This window comes from Doryrhamphus excisus, linkage group LG2 (genome assembly GCF_037039965.1).
Source record: "Doryrhamphus excisus strain RoL-2023G ecotype Guam linkage group LG2, RoL_Dexc_Guam_v1.1, whole genome shotgun sequence".
NCBI lineage: Eukaryota > Metazoa > Chordata > Actinopteri > Syngnathiformes > Syngnathidae > Doryrhamphus > Doryrhamphus excisus.
In genome coordinates, this window is record NC_136358.1 from 18,019,070 (window position 1) to 18,039,539 (window position 20,470).

General features: G+C 36.5%; 1 protein-coding gene across 2 annotated transcripts in view; it reads left to right on the forward strand.

Moving 5' to 3' along the window:
* The window catches only part of cacna1c (calcium channel, voltage-dependent, L type, alpha 1C subunit), a 143,400-nt gene that overhangs the window by 87,464 nt on the left and 35,466 nt on the right, over positions 1 to 20,470 (forward strand). For both annotated transcript variants that reach the window (XM_078787170.1, XM_078787173.1), the window contains exons 9-23: positions 4,729 to 4,816; positions 4,908 to 4,992; positions 7,130 to 7,220; positions 11,466 to 11,492; positions 14,071 to 14,231; positions 14,307 to 14,380; positions 14,461 to 14,612; positions 15,891 to 16,092; positions 16,161 to 16,281; positions 16,400 to 16,514; positions 16,590 to 16,707; positions 16,775 to 16,844; positions 16,929 to 17,061; positions 19,139 to 19,268; positions 19,753 to 19,812. In XM_078787170.1, the coding sequence (XP_078643296.1) occupies positions 4,729 to 4,816; positions 4,908 to 4,992; positions 7,130 to 7,220; positions 11,466 to 11,492; positions 14,071 to 14,231; positions 14,307 to 14,380; positions 14,461 to 14,612; positions 15,891 to 16,092; positions 16,161 to 16,281; positions 16,400 to 16,514; positions 16,590 to 16,707; positions 16,775 to 16,844; positions 16,929 to 17,061; positions 19,139 to 19,268; positions 19,753 to 19,812 (1,627 nt within the window). The remainder of the gene's footprint in view (positions 1 to 4,728; positions 4,817 to 4,907; positions 4,993 to 7,129; positions 7,221 to 11,465; positions 11,493 to 14,070; positions 14,232 to 14,306; positions 14,381 to 14,460; positions 14,613 to 15,890; positions 16,093 to 16,160; positions 16,282 to 16,399; positions 16,515 to 16,589; positions 16,708 to 16,774; positions 16,845 to 16,928; positions 17,062 to 19,138; positions 19,269 to 19,752; positions 19,813 to 20,470) is intronic.

Here is a 20,470-nt window from a genome sequence, read left to right on the forward strand (position 1 = left end):
CATTGGACAGTGATCGATTATATTACAATCATTATTATATTATTACCATATTTTCTGGACTATAAGTCGCTCCGGAGTATAAGTCGCACAAGGCCAAAAATGCATAATTTGGGAGAAAAAAAACATACATAAGTCCCTCTGGAGTATAAGTCGGACAAGGCCAAAAATGCATAGAGTAGAAAAAAACATACATAAGTTGCACTGGAGTATAAGTCACACAATGTCAAAAATACATAATTAGGTAGAAAACAACGTACATAAGTCGCACTGGAGTAAAAGTCGCACAAAGCCAAAAATGCATAATTAGGTAGAAAAAAACATACATAAGTCGCACTGGAGTATAAGTCACACAAGGCCAAAAATGCATAATTAGGTAGAAAAAAACTTACATAAGTCGCACTGGAGTATAAGTCGCACAAGGCCAAAAATGAATAATTAGGTAGAAAAAAACATACATAAGTCGCACTGGAGTATAAGTTGGACAAGGCCAAAAATGCATAATTAGGTAGAAAAAAACATATGTAAGTCGCTCCGAAGTATAAGTCGGACAAGGCCAAAAATGCATAATTAGGTAGAAAAAAACATACATAAGTCGCACTGGAGTATAAGTCAAACAAGGCCAAAAATGCATAATTAGGTAGAAAAAAACATACATAAGTCGCACTGGAGTATAAGTCACACAAGGCCAAAAATGCATAATTAGGTAGAAAAAAACATACATAAGTCGCACTGGAGTATAAGTCGGACAAGGCCAAAAATGCATAATTAGGTAGAAAAAAAACATACATAAGTTACACTGAAGTATAAGTCGCACAATGCCCAAAATGAGTGAGGACTGTAGTAATGTTGGGTCCAAAGGGGGATTCTAACTATAACGCCTCCTCTCTTGAGTCACTCATTAAGCGGCCAATTAGCTGATGTGAACTTCCAGCTCTTCCTCCTTCCATCCCCCCCCCCCCCCCCCCCGCACCGCCCTACCTCCTGTTCCCGTTCAGCTGACCAAATGATCCTGCAGAAATCCAAGCCAGCATCTAACCTTCCTTCCTTCCCTTGTCACGCTACTTTGTCCCCCCCCAGGTGAATGACGCAGTAGGGTACAAGTGGCCGTGGGTGTATTTTGTCACCTTAATCATCATTGGATCCTTCTTTGTGCTTAACTTGGTTCTCGGGGTGTTGAGCGGGTAAGGGGCCGGGGTCAAAGGGCACTTGAGACTCTCTTTTCACCCTTACTGCTGCACTTCCTGCTACCTTATATGGAATATTGCTGATGAACAGCCCGTTTGTTACACCCGCAAACGTAATAACTGCCCACAAACGTAATCAACCACAAACGTAATACAAATCTGCAGCTTTGAATGTAATAATAATCCCGCAAATGTAATAACTTTCGCACAAACATAATAAAATGTGCCTACTGAAACTATTACATTTTCAGGAAATTCAGTATTACGTAATAACTATCACATTTGCAGGAAATTATTACATATGTGGGAAAGTGAAAATCTGTAAATGTAATAACTTCCCACAAATGTAATATGAGACAAAATAATGATGTTTTGGGTTGTTGTTGTTGTTATTTGTTCTTTCTTCTTTTAATGAGGGAGAAGGTGATTTTTCTTTTTTTTGTGGAAAAATATAATAATATAATAATATAATAATATAATAATATAATAATATAATAATATAATAATATAATAATATAATAATATAATAATATAATAATATAATAATATAATAATATAAAAGAGTATCATTTGAATACATTAAGGAATCTTTAATTATTAAATTATAATTTATTTTAAATTTAAAAAGATAACATAATTGTGATAATTGCAATATAATATAATAATATAATAATGTAATAAAATAATAATATAAATATAAAAGAGTATCATTTGAATACATTAAAGGAATCTTTAATTATTAAATTATAATTTATTTAAAATTAAAAAAGATAACATAATTGTGATAATTGCAATTGTTTTAATAAAATTATTATTATTATTATTATATTTTATTAATTCTTTTGATTATTTCTTCCCCATACACACACAAAATCACACATACAATAATATACTCTAACTAAAACGCACATGTACGCCCACAAACAGAGCCAGTTTTATTTTTTATTACATTTTATTACGTTTGTGGGAAACTTATTACATTCAAAGCTGCAGATTTGTACTATGTTTGTGGTTTATTACGTTTGTGGGCAGTTATTACATTTAAGTTTAAGTGACTTTAAGGCTATGTACACACCAACACGGATATTTTAAAAGGCTTTTTTTTTTTACCTCTCTTACACACGTTATTTGGTTATGAGCCAAAAGTAAACAATAATTGATTATTGGGTATAATTTGATGACTATTGGAGAACCTGGCTTTGGTCACAAAACCACTGTCCCTGAAGTGGATCTTCAGCTCCCAGAAAGAATGATCACCTCCTTACTGCGATTTGGCTTTATAACTCTCCCATACGACAGGCTGGCTGCCATTTTCAAGAAAAAGTGTCGGCTAATCACCTCTTTTCAGAGATCTTGTGACGTTCTTGTACCCGACCGCTCACGAGATGTAGTCGTGGCATTAAAACGAAACATGGGATAACTTCAAAACACAGTAAATATTGTGATACTATGCCCCTTTTAGAACTTTTAGTCCATTTAGAAATATGTACAATTTACTTAAATTATTTTTTTGGTACTATTTCTACCGCTTATCCTCACCAGGGTCGCAGGGGTTGCTGGAGCCTATCCCAGCTGTCTTCGGGCGAGAGGCGGGGTATACACCCTGGACTGGTGGCCAGCCCATCACAGGGCACATATAGACAAACAACCATTCACACTCACATTCATACCTATGGACAATTTGGAGTCTAATTAACCTAGCATGTTTTTGGAATGTGGGAGGAAACCGGAGTACCCGGAGAAAACCCACGCATGCACGGGGAGAACATGCAAACTCCAAGGGTGGGATTGAACTCGGGTCTCCTAGCTTTGAGGTCTGCGCGCTAACCACTCAACCGCCGTGCAACTTGTGTCTAATTTATTGCATCGGAAAAAACTTACCACTTCCACACAGGATGGGAGGAGAATTTTTTTCACTCTCATGTCAGACATGCCATTTTTACCATATACGTGTTTGTGTGAACATAGCCCGAGTCTATTTTTAGCTCCTTTTTGCATTTTGATGCTCTACTTCTAATCAATCCACCGGAGCAAAATGCAAATCCTCCCCAAGATGTTGTTCAGGGGTTTGAATCCTTAATAAAAGTCTATCTGGCACAAACAGCTCGAGGTGTCTCGTTCGTGGGACTCTTTGTCTGACTCTAATGACTAATGACGCTGTTAGCGTGCTACACAGACTGACCTTTTACCAACTGCTTCATAGCGGCCTTAGACAGACGGGCGTGATAATTTATGGCCGAGCAGGAATCGGAGCGAGGGGAACAACATGTTGGGAACAATACAAGAAGCGGCGCTGATGGGATGGAGGACGTGTCGGAACGCGGCGCTCTGTCTGTCTGTCTTGTGTGTTCATCTTCACTGTGACTAACACGCCTGGTTAGCGACCCGCGTGACCAGTTAGCAAACATAAGATAAGCAGCTCTGCGATGCCACGGCGTCCTCGGAGAAGCGCCGGGATACAGAACCATGGGGACCTCATTTTCAGGACTTTGTATTGAGTTCTGGACTTCTATAGAGCAGCTACACACAATAACCCCGCACAGGAAGCTTTCTAGATTTTTTACTGTCACTAATACGCCTGGTTAGCGACCCGCGTGACAAGTTAGGAAACAGTACATGCTGTAACGGAACCAAGGGGACCTCATTTTCAGGACTTTGTATTGAGTTCTTGACTCCTGTAGAGCAGCTACACACAATAACCCTGCACAGGAAGCTTTCTGGATTTTTCACTGTCACTAACACGCCTGGTTAGCAACCCGCGTGACAAGTTAGCAAACAGTACATGCTGTAACGGAACCAAGGGGACCTCATTTTCAGGACTTTGTATTGAGTTCTGGACTCCTATAAAGCAGCTACACACAATAACCACACAGGAAGCTACGTATCTAGATTTTTCACTGTCACTAATACGCCTGGTTAGCGACCCGTATGACTAGTTAGCAAACATAAGATAAGTAGCTCTGCGATGCATGGCGTCCTCGGAAAAGTACCGGGATGCAGTCAATGCTGTAACGGACCCAAGGGGACCTCATTTTCAGGACTTTGTATTGAGTTCTGGACTCCTATAGAGCAGCTACACACAATAACCATTTTCTAGGGTTAAAGTTTTCTAGATTTTCCAGACTCTGCGCCTCTTCCGGCTGTGTTTTCTCCCGCCCAAACGGCGTGTGTAGTTTACTTCACTCTCGCCGAGCCCACCCCAACTGTGATTGGTCACATTCCCAAGCGCTCCCGAGGACTTCCAGAAGTCCGGGTTGCGGTGAACTCAAAAACTTATCGTGCGGAGCCTTCCAAATATGCCTTCAGGGCTCACTTCCAATGAGCTAACCTCATTAGCTGACGTGCTAGCATTGTTTACCACGGGAATACAACATTTTAATGACATTTATAGGTCAAAAAAGAGGAAACACCGCCCCCTATCTGCACACTAACATCCTTTTTAGCAGGTTTTCCTTCCTTCCGATTTAAAGTTTCACCCCAATGCCGATTTCCATAAACACGACTTTCACCTGGAAATTTTTTCCTGTCTTTTTCCTCTTCCCAGAGAGTTCTCCAAGGAACGAGAGAAGGCCAAGGCTCGCGGTGACTTCCAGAAACTCCGAGAAAAACAGCAGCTGGAGGAGGATCTCAAGGTAGACTGCCCTATAACGACTTTCCTACGACTAATAATCCATAATCCCGAATTATCGTGTTTTTGTTTTTGTGGTTTTCAACGCTACTCAGGGCTACTTAGACTGGATCACTCAGGCTGAAGACATCGACCCGGAGAACGAAGAGGAAGGCTTGGATGATGACAAACCCAGAAACTGTGAGTTCTTCATCCATCCCGGGTTTGGCTCTGCGGCTCAGGTCTTTGGGGTGTACGCCAACAATAGGTATTAAACTAGTTCAGAGCGCCGCTGAGGCCGAGGCACCATTTGACGGAGCCCCGAGTGCTTTCACTCTCTAATAAAGACGACTCGTGTACATTAATAGGCGACACTCCATCCGAGTCCAGCGAGTGGAATTTTTTTTTTTTTTTAGTGGCATTAAGATTCACATGCGGCGTCTGACTCGGCAGGCTTTTACAGTAAGTGTTTGAGGTGACAGCGAAGACTGTCGCAGCTACTTCCTGCCGCCGGCAGCCTCCAGACTGACAGAAGCAATAAAAAGCAACGTATCACTTGATAACTCTCCCTCTACATCCATGCCTCTCCATCCGATGCCTCCATGGTGGTGTCCTTCAGGAACTCAACCATCGCTCTCTCTCTCTGCAGTGACACTCCCGACTATCTCGCCTCCATTTTTATTTTCACTTCACTTTGCGATGTATCATTTTTCATTCTCAACATTTTAAGCTGCACGGTGGTCGAGTGGTTAGCGCGCAGACCTCACAGCTAGGAGACCAGGGTTCAAGTCCACCCTCGGTTTCCTCCCACATTCCAAAAACATGCTAGGTTAATTAGCGACTCCAAATTGTCCATAGGTATGAATGTGAGTGTGAATGGTTGTTTGTCTATATGTGCCCTGTGATTGGCTGGCCACCAGTCCAGGGTGTACCCCGCCTCTCGCCCGAAGACAGCTGGGATAGGCTCCAGCACCCCCCGTGACCCTCGTGAGGATTGCCAATCCTCAGAATTATGAGGACAAAAAAGTCACAATTATAGATAGGATAGGGATAATTATTAGATAAAAAGTCAAAATTATTAGATAAAAATCAAAATTATTCGATAAAAAAATTATGAGATTAAAATATCTAAATAATGCTATAGAAAGTCATAATTCGAAGATACAAACATCAAAATAATGACATTAAAAGCCATAATTATAGATAGGAAAGTGATGATTATGAGAAGTTAAAATTATGAGATGAAAAAAATCTAAATTATGAGATAAAAGTCAATTTTGTCAAAGACAATTTGGAGTCGCCAATTAACCTAGCATGTTTTTGGAATGTGGGAGGAAACCGGAGTACCCGGAGAAAACCCACGCATGCACGGGGAGAACATGCAAACTCCACACAGAGAAGGCAGAGGGTGGAATTGAACCCTGATCTCCTAGCTGTGAGGTCTGTGCACTAACCACTCGACGTCTACAATGTCAACCCGCAGTATGTCATTGACCAATAGAACAGTCTGCATCACAGTGTCGTCTTCCAACGAACGCAAAACTCATCACACAGCAGCTTAACACTCAAAAGGTTAGCTGGGAAATATACAATACAACCGATATGAGTTTAAATTAAAATAAATAATGTTTTTCATTATCCAATCACAGATTGAGAACTGCAGGTCTCCTAGCTGTAAGGTCTGCGTGCTAACCACTAGCCGGTATTGTAGAATTCCTAAATAAATGAATGCATCATTTAGTATTATCTACTGTAAAAATCCCACTCAGGTTACTGTTTGCGTTGCATTTCTGAACAAAGTAATGTAATATTTGTGTTTTTAATGTTTGCTACGTTTGCATGGGCTAAAATCCGACTAAAATCCGACTTAAATTCTCGATATTGACAACCAACCCAACTAAATTGTTTACTTGTTGCAGAACAAAAAAAAAACCTTACCTTTCAACCTCCCCCTCGCCACCACGGATCTAGCGACAGTACCTAGCGTGTTTGCACATGAAAGCCGCTTCAATTTACAGCTCTTAATATCCCTGCGTGCTGTGAAACAGCAAAAAGGGGGGATTGCAGTGGTGGGCTTCCAAAGTGAAACCCAGCCTATTAGCTGTCGGCGTCCCTCAAGCCCCGAGGTGGTAAATATTGTGTCAACATTGTAAGGTGTGATTACTTTAGGTACAAATTGGGAATTGGAGGATGCTGCGTTGCCACTAAAATGTTTGTGCTTTGAGCTATTTATATCGCGCGGTGGCTTTTTTTTTGGGTTGTATGTTGGGTTCGAAACCACATTTGTGTTTTGAGTTTTCCTTACGTTTATTACGTTCATTTTGTGTTTTTATTCCAGTGAGCATGCCGGCTAGCGAGAATGAAAGCGTCAACACCGACAATGCACCAGGGGGCGACGTGGAGGGCGAGACCTGCTGTACCCGCCTGGCGTAAGTACTTTCGAGACCGCCTTCCTGGGATTTGGGATCTGGGATCTTTCCAAGGGACAAGGACAGATTTTTTTTTTTAATCAAAATTGTGAGGAAAAAAATCTAAATCTAAAGATTAAAAAGTCCTAATTATACATAGGAAAGTGATAATTATGAAGATTAAAAAATCAAAATAATGAGATAAAAGCTCGTCATTATAGATAGGAAAGTGATAATTATGAGAAGTCAAAATTATGACATCAAGAAAATCTAAATTATGACATAAAAAGTCATAATTATGAGATAAAAATCTAAATTATGAGATAAATATCTAAATTATGAGATTTTAAAAGTCCTAATTATACATAGGAAAGTGATAATTATGAGAAGTCAAAATTATGAGATAAAAAAATCTAAATTTATGGGATAAAAAGTCACAATTATATTATAAAAAGTCATAATTATGACTTTTAATGTCATGATTATGACTTTTTATGATTATGACTAATTATATTATAAAAAGTCATAATTATGACTTTTAATGTCATGATTATGACTTTTTATGATTATGACTAATTATATTATGAAAAGTCATAATTATGACTTTTAATGTCATGATTATGATTTTTTATGATTATGACTAATTATATTATACAAAGTCATAATTATGACTTTTAATGTCATGATTATGACTTTTAATGTCATGATAATGACTTTTTATGATTATGACTAATTATATTATTAAAAGTCATAATTATGACTTTTAATGTCATGATTATGACTTTTTAAGATTATGACTAATTATATTATAAAAAGTCATAATTATGACTTTTAATGTCATGATTATGATTTTTTATGATTATGACTAATTATATTATACAAAGTCATAATTATGACTTTTAATGTCATGATTATGACTTTTAATGTCATGATTATGACTTTTTATGATTATGACTTTTTATGATTATGACTAATTATATTATAAAAAGTCATAATTATGACTTTTAATGTCATGATTATGACTTTTATGATTATGTCTAATTATATTATAAAAAGTCATAATTATGACTTTTAATGTCATGATTATGACTTTTTTTGATTATGACAAATTATATTATAAAAAGTCATAATTATGACGTTTAATGTCATGATTATGACTTTTTATGATTATGACAAATTATATTATACAAAGTCATAATTATGACTTTTAATGTCATGATTATGACTTTTAATGTCATGATTATGACTTTTTATAATATAATTGTGACTTTTTATCCCATGAATTTAGATTTTTTCATCTCATAATTTTGACTTCTCATAATTATCACTTTAATATCTATAATTGCGACTTTTCTATCTCATTATTTTGAGTCATAATTAATAAAAGAAAAGTCATCATTCAAAGATAAAAAGTCAAAATTAAGAGATAAAAGAGACATAATATAATATAATTATGAGATCCTGGGATCTGGGATTTTTCCAAGGGACAAAGGACAGATTTTTTTTTCATGCCGGTTGTGCCAAACTGTAGTTTTCGCAGGACATCAATCATCTTGGCGCGTAGTAGCCTTTATTGCTCAATTCCCTCACTCTGATTACTTCTCTTTTTGTGTGCCCCCCCGTTCCTCCCACTATTTTTCCACTTACCACAAGATCCACTACGCTACATTGCGGAAATCGGAGCACCGCAAGTTGGAAACACACACGCACTTTTTTGTGTTTATTCATTCTCTCCTCTCTCGCTGTCCATCTGTTACTTTGTCTTGGTTTTTTGGCTGTTTGTGGGTATTCGTCTGAGCCAAAACAAGTCCAAAAAACACAATGATGTCATAAACTGTGCCAATTCCCGTTTACTATCGGGAATAGCTCGCACTATTACAGAGATGACGCTTTGGGTATTTGTCCTTCGTGTTGCCATGGAGACAAACCTGAGATGTGGGTTAACACTTAAGAGATGCGACAGGGACGTTTTGTGTTTTTATTTGAAGCCGTTTTAGCTGCGCTGAATGACGCTAATTCTTTAAATTAGCCTAAAATATAACATATTATGTGTTCAAGCACGCATTTGCCAGCCATGTTTCTCCTAACAATGACATTGGGACTACAAATATACAAATGGCCAGCAGATGGCACCGCTTTTTCCCACTCAAAGCATGCAGCAAAATGTTGCCACTTTTAATGGTATTGCTTTAATTTGTTTTGCAACACTATTGATGTGAGATAATGGGGTGCTTGTTTTGGGACAATTAAAATTTTCGTCATCAGTGAGGATATTGAAAGGCCCGTCTTCAAGGAATGCAAGAAAATCCACACTTACTGGCATCATCCTTGGATTGGTCGCCCCTTTGTACTTGTCCACACAGGGTGATTTGGATGCAAGGCAGTTTTTGCCGCTGAAAGAAAAAAAAGTATCACAATGGTGAGTCAAAAATATGAGGAAAAAAAAGTCACAATTATAGATAGGAAAGTGATAATTATGAGGAAAAAAACTCAAAATGATTAGATAAAAAGTCAAAATTATGAGATAGAAAGTCTTAATTAGAAGATTTTTAAAAATCTAAATAATGAGATAAAATGAGAAGTAAAAAAATTCTGAGATTAAAAAGTTTAAATCATGAGATAGAAAGTAATAATTACAAGATACAAAAATCATAGTCATAATAGTCATAAAGATACAAAGTCATAATTATAGATATGAAAGTGATAAGTATTGGAAGTCAAAATTATGAGAAAAAAAGGCACAATTATAGAAAGGAAAGTGATAATTATGAGGAAAAAAAATCTAAATTATTAGATAAAAAGTCAAAATTATTAGATAAAATGTCATAATTATGAGAAGTTAAAATTATGAGATTTAAAAGTCTAAATTATGAGATACAAAGTCATAATTATAAGATACAAAAATCTAAATAATGAGATAAAAAGGCATAATTATAGATAGGAAAGTGATAATTATGAGAAGTCAAAATTATGAGATAAAGAAAATCTAAATTATGAGATATAAAGTCATAATAATGAAATAAAAATCTAAATTATGAGATAAAAATCTAAACTATGAGATTAAAAAGTCCTAATTATACAGAGGAAAGTGATAATTATGTAGATTAAAAAATCAAAATAATGAGATAAAAAGTCATAATTATAGATAGTGATAGTGATAAATATTAGAAGTCAAAATTATGAGATTAAAAAAATCTAAATTATGGGATAAAAAGTCACAATTATATTATAAAAGTCATAATCATGACATTAAAAGTCATAATTATGAGATAAAAATCCAAATTATGAGATAAAAAGTCATAATAATGACATAAAAATCTAAATTATGAGATAAAAATCTAAATTGAGATTAAAAAGTCCTAATTATACATGGGAAAGTGATAATTATGAAGATTAAAAAAAGCAAAATAATGAGATAAAAGTAGTAATTATAGATAGAAAAGTGATAATTATGAGAAGTCAAAATTATGAGATAAAGAAAATCAAAATTATGAGATAAAAAGTCATAATTATGAGATAAAAATCTAAATTATGAGATAAAAAGTCATAATAATCAAATAAAAATCTAAATTATGAGATAAAAATCTAAATTATGAGATTAAAAAGTCTGAATTATACATAGGTAAGTGATAATTATGAAGATTAAAAAAATCTAAATAATGAGATAAAAGTAGTAATTATAGATAGAAAAGTGATAATTATGAGAAGTCAAAATTATGAGATAAAGAAAATCTAAATTATGAGATAAAAAGTCATAATTATGAGATAAAAATCTAAATTATGAGATAAAAAGTCATAATAATGAAATAAAAATCTAAATTATGAGATAAAGAAAATCTAAATTTTTAGATAAAAAGTCACAATTATGAGATAAAAAGTCATAATCATGACATTAAAAGTCATAATTATGACATTAAAAGTCAAAATTATGAGATCAAAAAAGTCATAATTAAAAGATAAAAGAGACATAATATAATATAATTATGAGATCCAAACTCAGCAGTCTGTATCTCATAATTTAGACGTTTTATCTCCTAATTATGTCTCACCTTTTTTTTTTCATTCAGCGGCAGAAACGTGCTTCCATAAATTTGAGCGTACAAATGTTAATAAAAACAAATTGTGAGCGCCATCTGTGAAGCAGCCACCTCTCAAATCACCCTTCATGGTGTGTCTATATAAATGTGTGTTTGTGTGTGTGTGTGTTTTTGTTGTTGTGTGTGTATGTGTGTGTGTGTATAATCCATTCTGTTCTCTGTGTTCCAGAAATAGGATCTCCAAATCCAAGTTCAGGTTAGTAGATATTGCTGCCATTGTCTCTTCCGCCTCCTCTTCCTTCGCTCATCAACTCTGCAGTGCGACGATCGATATGTATACAGACTATATGTGTACTATATATATGTACAGTATATATGTGGGTACCTCACTCAAATATACATATTCTAATATTTATTTTTTTTCAAATATCCCAAATTAGGTGCGACAAAATGCGCTCATGTCCACTTTTGTTTGTCTCGTGATTTTTTTTGTGAGTCTTGTGTAACGTTCACTGTGCACATCATAACTCACAAATAAGGCGGGAAAAAAAATACTTTTTCTATCTAGAAATGAAGCCCCGGAGCAAAGAGAAGAAGGTCAAACACAAATAATAGATGGAAAGAAAACACAGTAATAATGCTGCTTCATACAGAGACGGCTGCATGTTGGTTATTTAGCATTAGACGGACAATAATCATAATCATAAACACATCCATCAATTCAACCTTTTACGCTATTTTGCATTTTTTTATATACTTTTGTGTTTACTTCTATATCTCAAAATCATAATTTTGCTCAAAGTAATGAACACAGTATAAGCCATTAAGACTACCATTCAACTTCCTGAATGTAGTACTCTACATTGGCCACTTGGTGTCAGTAATTGTTTGCTGAGACAAGCACCAGACTTCCAACACGCACAATAGCAATGACATAATGATATTAATAATCCTAATAATGGCAGCCTTGTAGCCTACAACAAGCTAAAACTCACCTCTGATTCTCAACACTGATGTCACTTCCTGTCCCCCACTGATTCTGCTATTAATGATTGATTATATGGGTGTCAATTCATGTCTAGATGGCTTTATACAAGATGTACCACAAGATTGGAGAGCTTCTCCTTTTAGTGTAATAGTTAAGTTAAAAAAGTATACAAAAAGTAAAAGTTAAAAAAAGACAGTTTAGCAAGATATACCGTATTTTCTGGACTATAAGTCGCACTGGAGTATAAGTTGCACAAGGCCAAAAATGCATAATTAGGTAGAAAAAAAACATACATAAGTCGCACTGGAGTATCAGTTGCACAAGGCCAAAAATGCATAATTAGGTAGCAAAAAACATACGTAAGTCGCACTGGAGTATAAGTCGCACAAAGACAAAAATGCATAATTAGGTAGAAAAAAACATACATAAGTCGCACTGGAGTATAAGTTGGACAAGGCCAAAAATGCATAATTAGGTAGAAAAAAACATACGTAAGTCGCTCTGGAGTATAAGTCGCGCAAGGCCAAAAATGCATACTTAGAAAAAAAAAACATACATAAGTCGCACTGGAGTATAAGTCGCACAAGGCCAAAAATGCATAATTAGGTTAAAAAAAAACATACATAAGTCGCACTGGAGTATAAGTCGCACAAGGCCAAAAATGCATAATTAGGTAGAAAAAAAACTACATAAGTCGCACTGGAGTATAAGTTGGACAAGGCCAAAAATGCATAATTAGGTAGAAAAAAACCATACATAAGTCGCACTGGAGTATAAGTTGCACAATGCTAAAAATACATAATTAGGTAGAAAAAAAACATATGTAAGTAACACTGGAGTATAAGTTGCACAAGGCCAAAAATGCATAATTGGGTAGAAAAAAACATACATAAGTCGCACTGGAGTATACGTAAGTCGCACAAGGCCAAAAATGCATAATTAGGTAGAAAAAAACATACATAAGTCGCTCCGGAGTATAAGTCGCACAAGGCCAAAAATACATAATTAGGTAGAAAAAAAACATGTAAGTCGCACTGGAGTATAAGTGGCATTTTTTGCGGGTAATTAATTTTCCAAACTACTTGACCAAAACAGACATTACGTCCTCTTGGAAGGCAAGTTCTACCAATAAAAGAATAGAGAACAGGCTGAATAGATGAAAGATATGCTAACACAATGGTTATTCAGCTACACAAAAAATAAACATGAACAGAAAAGGTGTCCAGTGTTTATGGAACATAAACACTTTTTTTTCATTTATAAGTCGCTCTGGAGTATAAGTCGCAGGAACGGCCAACCTATGAAAAAAAGTGTCACTTGTAGTCCGGAAAATACGGTATACAAGATCTCCAAGATGTACTAATATTGCACAGGAGCAGATATGTATTGCACAGACACTGGAATATATATTAATTTTGGTGCAAATGATGAATGAGTCTTTGCCTGTTTCCTTTTGTTTTGAAATGTAAAAATTTCGTTTCCAAATGACAAATAATGTGAGCACGCGGTGACAGAAATCTGCTTGTACTTGAGCGTTTTTCCACCATTTTTTGGACTGGTAGGCGGTTAGAAGTCTGCACTTTGGACGTGAGTTGAAAAGAGAGCATCTGTGCGACTGCGTCATCACGCTGTGTCATCGATTACGCAGCATCCGCAAGGTCAAAGACCTCTCCGGCAGCATCCATCAAACACTACTCTTGGTGTTTTGGATGTCGTTAAAGACGTTACGACATATTTTATTTCAAATTTGCAAATTTGCAAAATATTGTTCCACTGCTCTGCTACCTGATAACTAAGAACTTAACACATCTTGCTGTTTCTTCTGTGTTCCTTCCGTTTCGTGTAGTCGCTACTTTCGCAGGTGGAACCGACTGTGCAGACGCAAGTGTCGGGCAGCGGTCAAATCGCAGGTTTTTTACTGGCTCGTCATCTTCCTGGTTTTCCTCAACACGCTGACCATCGCCTCGGAGCATCACCAGCAGCCTCAGTGGCTGACGGACGTGCAAGGTGTCCGCACGTGCAAGAATTATTCAATTTATGCATTTTTTTTTTTATTCCTAACATATTTCTTTACCTTCTCAGACATCGCCAACAAAGTGTTGCTAGCACTGTTCACGGGCGAGATGCTGTTGAAGATGTACAGTCTGGGCCTTCAGGTAAGATCTCGCGTTTCGATGCAACCAATGAGAAGAATTAAAAAAAAAAAAAGATTAGTGATTTGTTTTACCCTCCTCAGGCGTACTTCGTGTCGCTTTTCAACCGCTTCGACAGCTTTGTGGTGTGTGGCGGCATCCTGGAGACCATCCTGGTGGAAACCAAGATCATGTCGCCGCTCGGCATCTCCGTGCTGCGTTGCGTGCGATTGCTGCGAATCTTTAAAATTACCAGGTCAGAATTTTTTTTTTTTTTTTACGTCTGCTTGCAAGATGGGATTGATGGTTAATCTGGTTCTACCATATCTTACTTATTGTGTGGAAATATGGACTAATAACTATAAAAGCAATCTTCACTGGCTAAATGCACTGCAAAAAAAGGTCAGCAAGGATAATTCATAATGCCGCCTACAGAGAACATACTAACTCCTTATTTGTAAAACCACAAATACTTCAACTTGCAAAAACTTAAAAAATACAAAATAAATTAATAATTTAAATAATTATAAATTAAAATATAATTATAAATTTATAATATATTAATTATAATATATTAATATTAATAATATATATTTTAATGAAATAAAATTTAAAAAAATATATTTTAGGAAAGCAGGAAGTGAACAAATGTAACAGTTACTGATTGTAAAAGTACCAGATGGAGGGGTAGGATTTAATAAGCTTTGCTTCTTCTTCTGGCAAAATTTATCGGTAATTAATTTTAAAAAAAATGTATGCTAAGTATCCCCCTAGTAAAAAACTTTTTTTCATATATCAATACATTAATACATTTATAACAAATAATAAGCAAATAGTAAATATATAATAAATATATAATATATATGGTCATATCACCTTGTACTTCGGTACGTGACAATAAATTAAAAAAATAAAAATAATAAAAATAAATAAAATAAATTGACAAAAATAATGAAATAAATAAATTATATTAGGAAAGCAGGAAGCGAACAAATGTAACAGTTACTGATTGTAAAAGTACCAGATGGAGGGGTAGGATTTAATAAGCTTTGCTTGTTCTTCTGGCAACATTTTCAGTAATTAATACATTATTTTTTTAATGCTAGGTACCCCCCTAGTAAAAAAACAATTTATAAATATATAATAAATATATAATAAATATATAATAAATATATAATAAATATATAATAAATATATAATAAATATATAATAAATATATATGGTCATATCACCTCGTACTTTGGTATGTGACAAAAAAATAAAATAAATAAATAGATAAAAATTAATTAAAAAATTACAAAAATAAATACATTATATTAGGAAAGCAGGAAGTGAACAAATGTAACAGTTACTGATTGTAAAAGTACCAGATGGAGGGGTAGGATTTAATAAGCTTTGCTTCTTCCTACTCCTTTTGGACATGTGGAACTGTGAACTGATTATGGGATGCATTCAATTGTAATCTGATGCATGTTCAAATGAAATTAAACCATTAGCATTAGCATTAGCATGATTATTTTGGTGTCGCACCCAGATACTGGAACTCTCTCTCCAACCTGGTGGCCTCCTTGCTCAACTCTGTGCGCTCCATCGCCTCCCTGCTGCTCCTGCTCTTCCTCTTCATCATCATCTTCTCCCTCCTGGGCATGCAGCTCTTTGGCGGCAAGTTCAACTTTGAGGAGACGCGCCGCAGCACATTCGACAACTTCCCGCAGTCGCTGCTGACCGTCTTCCAGGTGATGACTCTCTTAAGACGCCTCATTCGGCTTCTGCTGCAATTGACACGCCGTTACCTGCCGTGTAGATCTTAACCGGAGAGGACTGGAACTCTGTGATGTACGATGGCATCATGGCGTACGGGGGGCCGTCCTTCCCCGGCATGCTGGTCTGCATCTACTTCATCATACTCTTCATCTGCGGAAACTGTATCCTAACAGTTGAGAGTTTTTTCGCCTTTTGCTGGTGTACCCGTCGTGAAAATTCCGGGTGCTACGCATCTCCAAGCAAAGCCCACCACCATCCTTAACGTGCCCTCACAACCAGACATCCTACTCAACGTCTTCTTGGCCATCGCTGTGGACAACCTCGCTGATGCGGAGAGCCTGACATCTGCCCAGAAGGAGGAAGAAGAGGAGAAGGAACGAAAGAAGCTGGCTAGGTAAGGAGGTTGGACCTTGGCATGAAACCTTCAGCAGAAAGTCACCGTACTGAAGTTTTTTGTTTTTTTTTCCAGGCTGGGTACTCCAGATAAGCGTCACAACAACGAGAAGCCTCCGCTTGAGGAGGAGAAGAGGGAGAAGATTGAGTTGAAGTCCATCACGTCCGATGGCGAGACCAACACCGCCACCAAGGTAAACCGAAATGAAGATGAAGTGTGGTAGAGCTGAAGTCAATAAATGCATGAATGCTCTTCAACAGATCAACATGGATGATTACTGCGGAGATGAAAGTGAGGAGAAGAATCCATATCCTGCTAATGATTACATAGGTAACACACACACACACACACACACATGATGCACGCTTCTGGGTGCTTGGATGGAATTCGTCTGACTTCTCTGCTCTTCTCCAGGTGACGAGGATGACGACGAACCAGAGATGCCAGTCGGACCGAGACCGCGACCCCTCTCAGACATCCAGCTGAAAGAAAAAGCCATCCCCATGCCCGAGGCCCGCGCCTTCTTCATCTTCAGCCACACCAACAAGTAAGACTCAAGAATTGGACCAGCATCTTAAAAGTTAGGGTTACATCTTTGAACCGTGTTGTAAATATGTGTAGCAAAGCCTGGGGGCGGGGAGTGGGGGGGGAGTCCAAGGGTGGCATCTTGTCCATTTTTAATCATGACAAAGTACAATTACCGTATTTTCTGCACTATAAGTATCCGGAGTATAAGTCGCACAAGGCCAAAAATGCATAATTAGTTAGAAAAAAAACATACATAAGTCCCACTAGAGTATAAGTCGCACAATGCCAAAAATGGATAATTAGGTAGAAAAAAACATATACGTAAGTCGCACTGGAGTATAAGTCAGACAAGGCCAAAAATGCATAATTAGGTAGAAAAAAAACATACATAAGTCGTACTTGAGTATAAGTCGCACAATGCCAAAAATGGATAATTAGGTAGAAAAAGACATAAGTAAGTTGCACTGGAGTATAAGTCGCACAATGCCAAAAATGCATAATTAGGTAGAAAAAAACATACATAAGTTGCACTGGAGTATAAGTCGCACAAGGCCAAAAATGCATAATTGGTAGAAAAAAACATACGTAAGTATCACTGGAGTATAAGTCGCACAAGGCCAAAAATGCATAATTAGGTAAAAAAAAAACATACGTAAGTCGCACGGGAGTATAAGTCGCACAAGGCCAAAAATGCATAATTAGGTAGAAAAAAACATATGTAAGTTCCACTGGAGTATAAGTCGCACAAGGCAAAAAATGCATAATTAGTTAGAAAAAAACATACGTAAGTCACACAAGGCCAAAAATGCATAATTAGGTAGAAAAAAAACATACATAAGTCGCACTGGAGTATAAGTCGCACAAGGCCAAAAATGCATAATTGGGTAGAAAAAAACATACGTAAGTAGCACTGGAGTATAAGTCGCACAAGGCCAAAAATGCATAATTAGTTAGAAAAAAAACATACATAAGTCCCACTAGAGTATAAGTCGCACAATGCCAAAAATGGATAATTAGGTAGAAAAAAACATATACGTAAGTCGCACTGGAGTATAAGTCAGACAAGGCCAAAAATGCATAATTAGGTAGAAAAAAAACATACATAAGTCGTACTTGAGTATAAGTCGCACAATGCCAAAAATGGATAATTAGGTAGAAAAAGACATAAGTAAGTTGCACTGGAGTATAAGTCGCACAAGGCCAAAAATGCATAATTAGGTAGAAAAAAACATACATAAGTCGCACTGGAGTATAAGTCGCACAATGCCAAAAATGCATAATTAGGTAGAAAAAAACATACATAAGTTGCACTGGAGTATAAGTCGCACAAGGCCAAAAATGCATAATTGGTAGAAAAAAACATACGTAAGTATCACTGGAGTATAAGTCGCACAAGGCCAAAAATGCATAATTAGGTAAAAAAAAAACATACGTAAGTCGCACGGGAGTATAAGTCGCACAAGGCCAAAAATGCATAATTAGGTAGAAAAAAACATATGTAAGTTCCACTGGAGTATAAGTCGCACAAGGCAAAAAATGCATAATTAGTTAGAAAAAAACATACGTAAGTCACACAAGGCCAAAAATGCATAATTAGGTAGAAAAAAAACATACATAAGTCGCACTGGAGTATAAGTCGCACAAGGCCAAAAATGCATAATTGGGTAGAAAAAAACATACGTAAGTAGCACTGGAGTATAAGTCGCACAAGGCCAAAAATGCATAATTAGGTAAAAAAAAAACATACGTAAGTCGCTCCGGAGTATAAGTCGCACAAGGCCAAAATTGCATAATTAGGTAGAAAAATCATACATAAGTCACACTGGAGTATAAGTCGCACAAGGCCAAAAATGCATATAATCAAGTAGAAAAAAACATACGTAAGTCGCACTGGAGTATAAGTCACATTTTTGCGGGTAATTTATTTTCCAAACTACTTGACCAATGATGAATGCTAACACACTGTACCTGGGATTTATTTTAAGACGGGTAGTGAAGCCTGAATTTCAACCGTTATCATTAAAAAGTCACATTCACATCCTAGGAGCCTCCTTTACCAGAAGATGTTCAATTGTCTCTGTGTTGTTTTCTTTCAGATTCAGGGTCCTCTGCCATAAAATAGTCAACCACAACATCTTCACCAACCTCATCCTCTTCTTCATCCTGCTCAGCAGCATCAGTCTGGCTGCAGAGGACCCGGTCAAGAATGACTCCTTCAGAAACCAGGTTGATTGACACTCAGGAGGTTTATCGTGATGGGTGGTGTTACGTTTCATTCCTTCCCCTGGAACTGTACAACTTGGATAAAAGGCCCGTTGAGCTTTAATGGCTCTCTTGGCTTTTTAGCGGCCCGCTAGTCCTGTAAATAACGGTTAGCTGTGCAAGAAGCAGCATCAGTCTGCTGTTAGCATGTTAACTGTTCATTGTGCTCATTGAATGTAAAGACCGTAAGAAGCACCTCTGGGGGGGGGGGGGGGGGGGGGGGCTCGTAAAGATCACTTTTATTGCATTTTGCTTGACTCTTCAATGAGCTTTAATGCAATAAGGCGTCCTTTTTTTTTAAGGTTTGGCTCCATTTCTGAATTCATTATCCTTATGTGGTTATTTCTAGACCGCGTAAGAGTTGACAAAGAGTTCAGGCTTTATTCTCTGAAATGTGTTTTTGGGCTGTTTCATGTCAAAACGACGACGTTCTCGGCTCTCGCTGCAGATTCTGGGCTATGCAGACCATGTCTTTACTGGGCTCTTCACCATAGAGATCATTCTCAAGGTAAAACCAAATTACACAAAAGACCAGACAAGTTTTTTGAGAAGAATGAAAGAAAAAAATTAATTAAACTTGCATGAAAGGAGATAAATCAATACAATCTGAACAGACAGCTTTGATAGAAAATGTCTATTCATGCTAACTTGTGGGTTAATATAGGACAGAAGCAATTATGGGCAGACTCACATGCCCAGACACCCAAGGCTATTTGAATCAGTGGAGCATTTTAGACTTGCGTAACATTTTTTAAGTACTTTTGCTCTGTTTTTTGTTTTTTTTTGCATACAAGGATATAAATCAATACAACCTGAACAGACAGCTTTGATAGAAAATGTCTATTCATGCTAACTTGTGGGTTAATATAGGACAGAAGCGATTATGGGCAGACTCACATGCCCAGACACCCAAACTATTTGAATTAGTGGAGCATTTTAGACTTGAGTAACATTTTTTTAACCCTTAGATGCATTAGTGGGTCAAAAATGACCCGGTCAGGTTGTTTTCTTGAAATATCTTCGTAATTAAAATTTTTTATCATTTCATATTCCGGGTATTCCTCAAAAAACATGTTTTTGATATCATGCCATTCACATTTTTAGCTTACCTTTTATACATTTTAAGATTTTTTTTTTTTTGTCTTACTACCCCAACCTTCCTTAAG